We start from the raw sequence: 7,160 nt of genomic DNA on the forward strand, positions 1-7,160 counted from the left end.
AATATAAAAATAAGGATGGTTGGGCAGGAGACAGATAATGGCTGATACGCCTAGCTCATTTTACACATGGTTTTACCGACCGCCTGCACCGGATTCGGTTCATGCCCCCTGAAGCAAACGATTTGAAAGCGCTGGCACCTCTCTAATGGCCGCTGCTGCTGCCCTCAAAGCTAGCTGTTTTCTCCAGCTGAAACAGAAATCTAACGGCCATTCTTCCCTTCTTCTTCCACGGAGGATCGGCCTTTCAGCAACGAATACTGTTGGCAGATTATTCAAGCCTCCTATGGCGACCATCAGCACTGACCAAGCTGTTGGTCTGTCTGAAACATTCTCAAAACTGAAAAAACAAGGCAAAGTATGCATTTTTACACCATCCCTTTTGCCCCTCTTGCATTGAACGATCATTTTTGTGCTTCTATTGTAACATCTTGCTAGTTTTATATAGCATTTTTTATTCTTGGTTGGGGAAAAGTAAACGGTTATCAACTTTTTTCCACTGAATCTTGAGACTGGAATAATGAGAGTTCTTTGTTTAGATGGTTGGGTTCAAATTGTGGAGTGGTTTTATTTTTCTTATTTCTTGTGTGTTGCTGGGGTTGAATTTGTTAAACCCTTCAAAACCCCTAAAGCAAAATGAAGGAATGAATTGTCTCTGGAGTTGTCCTATTCTCTCTTCCTGGTACCTTGCTAAAAATGTTTCCTTTACTGCATTTAGCTCGAATTTAGGTGTGCAGTCTTCTTTGAGATGTGACTGATAGGAAATTTGGGGGCTTTGATATGTTCTTTCCCGGTACATGTCAATGCTTAGGCGCTCAAAATCATGAAGTTTCAAATGAAAATAGAACTAGTGGGAAGATAATTGGAGGCTGAATACAGCCGGGGGACTTTTGAATATTAACGTAATATTTTTTTTAACGAGCATACTTAAATTTTGCAGGTGGCTTTGATACCATATATCACCGCTGGCGATCCTGACCTTTCTACTACTGCTGAAGCATTGAAAGTGCTTGATGCATGTGGTTCTGACATCATAGAGCTAGGGGTACCTTATTCTGATCCATTGGCTGATGGCCCAGTTATACAGGTATAGAATCAGGAAAACATTGATAATTTGTGTTATCTTTAGCCTGTCATGATTTGACCAACATTAAAATCTGTTCTTGGTACATTTTATAAGGCTGCTTCAACACGTTCACTAGCCAGGGGGACAAATTTTGATAAGATTATCTCCATGTTGAAGGATGTAAGTCTTTTTGCCACCACCTTACATCTAATTTCTATCCATGTATGCTTGCAAGTTGATGAAGCACTGTCTTGTGATCTTGGGATTCTAACTAAAAATCAACCAAGAGCTGTCAGATTTATCTGAGCGCTGTATTAGAAATGCCCAGTGACTTTGTTGTCAATCGTAATTGTTTAAGCTAAAAATTGAACTTTAATTGGATATGTTTGGTAACTTGTCATTCGTATCAGAAGAAATTCATCTTTGTTTATCGTGATTGATAAATGTTTATTTTTATTTTGGTGAATGTCTTTGGCAGTATCTAAAAATATGTTGTCTTTTCTTTCTCATTCTTCATTGATTTTCCGTTCCCTGTATAGTCTTTTATCCTATTGTCTATTAGGCTTTCTGGAGCGGGGGAAGTTGTCAGCATAGTTGAGTAATCAGATTAGGTTTAGTTCGCATTCTCCAGTATTGCATTATCATGGCCTTTCAGTTTTCTTGGGTCAGGGCAAATTTGATGTAGGATTTTTTATGTGAGATTAGATGTTCTTTCTCTAGTCTAACATTGCCTTTTCATTGCCCTGCAGGTTGTACCACAGTTATCTTGTCCAATTGCACTATTCTCATATTATAATCCAATACTCAAGCGTGGTGTTGAAAAGTTCATGATCACTGTCAGGGATGCTGGGATACATGGTGAGGAGTAAATTTCGTGTCTTCCTTAAAGCATTTTATGTTTTGATCCATAATATAAGAAATAGAAGGCTAAATCTAATTCAAAACATGACTTGTCTGAGGTCATTTGCTTGAAATAAGAGTATTGGTTGAAATGAAGTCCAATTGTAGTACACTTGACATTGTAACAGCTACTTTAAGATCTTTATTTGTGCTGTTTGTAACTTAATATATTGCTTTCACTTAGTCGCTTTTTTCTGAAATCCACTGTCCTTGTCTTACCCTATTCCTGTTAATATCTTTGGCTAGTTGTCATGAGTGTTTCATCATCTGATCACACATCCCTTGTCTTGTTTTAGTAGAAGACAGTCAGGCTAGGGAAATATGGAAATGATATAAGTACGTTTAGGCTGAAATCTTTTTCACATTGTGAGATATCACACATCAGAACCCTCGACTTTCTTAAGCAGAAGAAAGAAGGGCTAGGGAAGCATGAAATTATATAGGTAGGTTTGGGCAGAAATCTTTTATCAGGGGTTTAAGAACCAAAGGCACATGTGTCAGATATGGTAGCTTTAGTTGCTGATATTGTAACTGCACATCATTGTTGTGATGCGTAGATTGAAATCTTAGTTGCTTTTGGAGTGAAGTTTATTCATGCATAGTACCTCTTCACATATATGGTATCAAATGCTTTAGGACTTCGATCTGGATTCTTACAATTGGAGTCTTCCTTTTAGCAATTGTCCTGGTGACTGCCACAAGAGTTAACAGCAAGCCAGATTCTTTTCATCTTGCTTTTGTACCAAGTATTGTTTTTCTACCAGTACAGGATGCTCAATGAAGTGTACCATGTGAGCTGAAGATAACCAACCTTGGTCTTCCTTCTGCCTGCTATTATACGATCCATAAGCACCATAACTTAGATAGTTTCTTCTCATGCAATAGTTTCTTCAAAGCCGCAGTGCTTGAAAGTGTTGCTTTTTTTAGTTGTAAGTAGAACGGTTTCTCTGTTCCATGTGCTGTTGCCTGTTCAAATGTGCAGTTTTTGTTCAGTTTTGTTGTTTGTGCATGATTTTCCTTAGTGTTTGAATTACTTTTTCTGCTAACTGTACCTCATTATAATCATTCTTTTCTTGTTATTGTTCTTTCCTTTCAGGACTTGTGGTTCCAGATGTACCTCTGGAGGAGACTCAGATATTGAGAAAGGAAGCTACTAAGCAAAATCTTGAATTGGTGGGTTTAGACGTCAAGAGTTTTAGTTTTTGAGAATTTTGGAATAATTTCAGGTGTGGCTTATGGTGGAGTTAATCATGTATAGAGACGGTTTACTTGCAGTCTCTATGCTGGGATAGAATCGGTTTAATTTTGGCTTTCTAACTTTTTAGGATTTCTTGACTGTTGAATCCGCAGCTTTGAATCATTGACTTCTCTTTTATGGAGTGGTTTTCTGAAGAACAGATGAAAGTGTTTATGTACTGAATTATTAGCAGACTCATTGATTTTGTGTACTGAAGTTTATTATGATTGACTATTCATCTGGTTTTTGTTCTTCTTATGTAAGGTGTTGCTGACAACACCGACAACTCCGACAGCTCGAATGAAGGCAATTGCCGAAGCTTCAGAAGGATTTCTCTACCTTGTAAGATCTCTAATATCTTCCTGAAGTTTTAGTCGGTTTTAGATCCTGGAAAATACTGCATATCTTTTAGAACCTCTCTCCTTCCAATTGTCTTTGCGATTTTATCATCTGATATTTAAACTCCTGTCTAATTAGATTTTTCATAGTATTCTTCTTTATACTGCAATACCTTCCTTAATTCCTCTCTCCCCACCCTCCAACCCCTCGCCCAACCCCCAAAAAAAAAAGAAAAAGAAAAAGGTAATAAAAGCAAAATGTAAAAGAGTAATGTCATTACGTTTCTCTCTGCTTCTGAGTTTCTTTCACTGGGTAGTCACTGCTTCTTTTAAATTATTCTTCACCGGGCACATATTAGTTTGACATTAGCATAGCTGTGGTAGTCAAACCCATGTACCTCCTCCAAAAATTCTCCTTAACAATATCATATAGAGAAATAGTCATGCCATAGAGGAACTACTACTGTATATAGACCTTAGTATTGCCTTCCCTAGTTTGCCAATTCCTAGGTTAAATCTAGCTGCAAATGATTTTTGGGGAGCTATAATGGAAGGGTATCCTATGGTCAGAATTTGCTTAATTTGCGAACTAGCATATTAGGTTTTGTGGCTATTAACTTTAGTTCAGAAATAAATATACATATTGTAATATGCTGAATGAAGACTAGCATAAGATGTTAAATTTAACACATGGAGCAATAAACTTTTTGATCTTCTTGAATATCTTATTCTGATAATATGTACCTGCAACTTTGTCTCAGCCTAGGGGATTGATTTCCGTACTTCTGTTTGGGAGTTGTTTGGGGGGGGGGGGGGTCATCATAAAATGGAAAGTAAGAAGAAATGTAAAAGTGTTGTCTTACAATTATCATTTTTCTTACTTCTTTGGGTGAAGTGTTGGAAAGACAGGAGGGATGCAGTGTAAGCTTTTAAGCTTACAGCCTGAGTCTGTGTGTTGCTTGAAATGCAATTTTTTACTATTTCTGCAGTGAAAGCATTTGATATTGGTTCTTCTCTATTATAGGTGAGCTCAGTTGGAGTTACTGGAGCTCGCGCATCTGTGAGCAACCACGTGCAATCTCTCCTAATGGACGTTAAAGAGGTACGTTTTGAATTTGATATTTGTATTGTGTTGCTGCGCTACAGGTCTAAGAGTTGATTCCAGAGTATGAGAAGGTTCTGACAATTTCAAATTTAAGTTTCAACTTGTAGCTATATCAGCATGGTCCAAAAGGGTGTAGGAAATATGCAATTTGAAAGCCAGAATGTCATTTCAGTTCTGCAGTTATATCTTATCCTCCAAATTGAAGTTCTGATTGATTGTAAATTCAGTGCAGTAGCTGAAATATTTATAGCTTTTACTAAGCCGGCAAACTCTTTTTACAGGCAACAAATAAGCCAGTAGCAGTTGGTTTTGGCATATCAAAACCTGAGCACGTCAAACAGGTGGGACTGACATAAAAACTTTCCAAGAAACATGAATTTCTAGGACTGAAACATTTGTTGCTGGTCATTAACTTATATTTATTTCAGGTGGCCGGATGGGGAGCAGACGGGGTGATTGTTGGCAGTGCCATGGTAAGAATACTAGGCGAGGCAAAATCTCCTGAAGAAGGCTTGAAAGGGCTAGAAAGCTTCACCAAGTCGCTAAAAGCTGCACTATAGAGATGAAGCTATTGTTGTTAGATTGCATCTTGTAGCTTTTCCTATCAAATTTAGAGAATTGAAGGCCATTGTGATTTTCAAAATTTGTTTTTAATTGAGACAAATCATAGAAAATTTTCAATTAAATAGACCAGATTTTGATAATTGCTGCATTCGAACATACAACTACAAATGGTCCATCGAAGACTTTCAATTGCCTGCCATTGCAAATCACTAATGCTATATGGATTAAGGGATCCTCTTTAAGTGACAGCAGTAATTGTAACATAATAAACATAGCTACATACATGTAAGATTACAACAGATAAAGAAGCAAGTGAAATTTGAGCAAGCGAAAAAGAACTTAGAAAGGACTATAGTTACATACACAGGAAAAAGATCAACATGATTTATTAACAATGTTGTGCGAAGACATTGTTGAATTTGCCACAGCCACGGATAAAAAGAAGCTCAATACGGCCAATCACCTGGTATAGATTGTGTGCGATGCCATAGAAATATAATTATGTGAATACCCCAGCGAGGTTTTAAGATGCACTTACAAAATAGGGAAAATCGTCCAAAATGTCCATCACATTTTGTAAAATGATTTTTTTCGTCTCTCACTTTTAAAAGTATAATTTTATGTCCCTTACATATTCACATCGGTCAAATTTAGTCCATAACTAGGTTTCCGATCATTTTTTGGCCGGAATCCATTGCACGTGATCATTTTTGAAGGGTAAATTTGTCAAATTATATTTTACATAATCTGATCTATAGTCCTCCACATTTTATAAAACAAATTTTTTCGTCCCTCACATTTTATAAAATGATTTTTTCATCCCTCACATTTCACAAAATGAATTTCTCCATCCCTCACATTTCAAAAAATGAATATTTCCATCCCTCACTAATTATGTATGTGAGGGAAACCCTAAAAAAAAAAATGTGTGTGAATACATTTTGTTTAAACACATGCATATGTCTATTTGATTTTGCTTAATAATACGAATAGCATAAATATATGTATGTGTCTATTTGATTTCACTTAACAATACGAATACCATATATTATACGTGATCATTTGATTTCATCTGGTATTAGCTAGTAAATAATCTTGCATTCATTGTCAAGTTGGCCAATAAAGCTATTTTCGGTCAAAATACAATAAGAATATGCAAATTAAGGTTCTATTGGTAAATATTAGTCATAATCATACAAAAAGAGAAGATAGCCCACAAGTTGGGCCCAATTACATACATGTGTTTATGCTATTATTATTAAGCAAAATCAAATAGACATATACATGTGTTTAAAAAAATGTATTCACACATATAATTAGTGAGAAATGAAAAATTCATTTTTTGAAATGTGAGGGATGGAGAAATTCATTTTGTGAAATGTGAGGGATGAAAAAAATCATTTTATAAAATGTGAGGGACGAAAAAAATTATTTTATAAAATGTGGAGGACTATAGATCAGATTATGTAAAATATAATTTGACAAATTTACCCTTCAAAAATGATCACGTGCCTTGCACGTGATGGATTCCGGCCAAAAAATGATCGGAAACCTAGTTAGGGACTAAATTTGACCGATGTGAATATGTAAGGGACATAAAATTACACTTTTAAAAGTGAGGGACGAAAAAAGTTATTTTACAAAATGTGAGGGACGTTTTGGATGATTTTCCCTAGGCCTGCAGGCGACTCGAGCTGCTCGCGAGCAGCTCGAGTCAAAGCTCGGCTCGAGCTCGTGTTGACCGAGCTCGAGCCGAGCTCGAGCCGTTCGTTAAGACAAACGAGGCGAGCTCGAGCCTTCGTTTCTTTGGCTCGATAGCTCGACGAGCCGCTCGTTAGGCTCGAGTCAGTGTGAAATTACAAATATACCCCTGAATCAATTAAAATTTACAATTTCCTCTATTAGGTTAGGTTACCCAATTTTCTTTCTTCACTTCCTTGGATCAATCTTCTT

General features: G+C 36.6%; 1 protein-coding gene across 1 annotated transcript; it reads left to right on the plus strand.

Annotated features, from left to right (window-relative positions):
• The first annotated feature begins 54 nt into the window (after positions 1 to 54).
• On the plus strand, positions 55 to 5,355 carry LOC113751404 (tryptophan synthase alpha chain-like). Its single transcript, XM_027295415.1, has 9 exons — positions 55 to 355; positions 938 to 1,084; positions 1,178 to 1,243; positions 1,813 to 1,921; positions 3,060 to 3,136; positions 3,465 to 3,542; positions 4,563 to 4,640; positions 4,925 to 4,984; positions 5,072 to 5,355. Exons 1-9 carry the CDS (start codon positions 146 to 148, stop codon positions 5,201 to 5,203), a joined length of 957 nt encoding a protein of 318 aa, XP_027151216.1. The 5' UTR covers positions 55 to 145; the 3' UTR covers positions 5,204 to 5,355.
• Positions 5,356 to 7,160: the final 1,805 nt, after the last annotated feature.

This window comes from Coffea eugenioides, chromosome 11 (genome assembly GCF_003713205.1).
Source record: "Coffea eugenioides isolate CCC68of chromosome 11, Ceug_1.0, whole genome shotgun sequence".
NCBI lineage: Eukaryota > Viridiplantae > Streptophyta > Magnoliopsida > Gentianales > Rubiaceae > Coffea > Coffea eugenioides.

Bases quoted from the DNA above. Each gene is read 5' to 3' on its own strand.
- LOC113751404 (XM_027295415.1), top strand. From the start codon at position 146: ATGGCCGCTGCTGCTGCCCTCAAAGCTAGCTGTTTTCTCCAGCTGAAA. The intron at 3,137-3,464 runs GTGGGTTTAGAC...TTCTTATGTAAG, and splicing joins CTAAGCAAAATCTTGAATTG to GTGTTGCTGACAACACCGAC. The intron at 3,543-4,562 runs GTAAGATCTCTA...TCTCTATTATAG, and splicing joins CAGAAGGATTTCTCTACCTT to GTGAGCTCAGTTGGAGTTAC.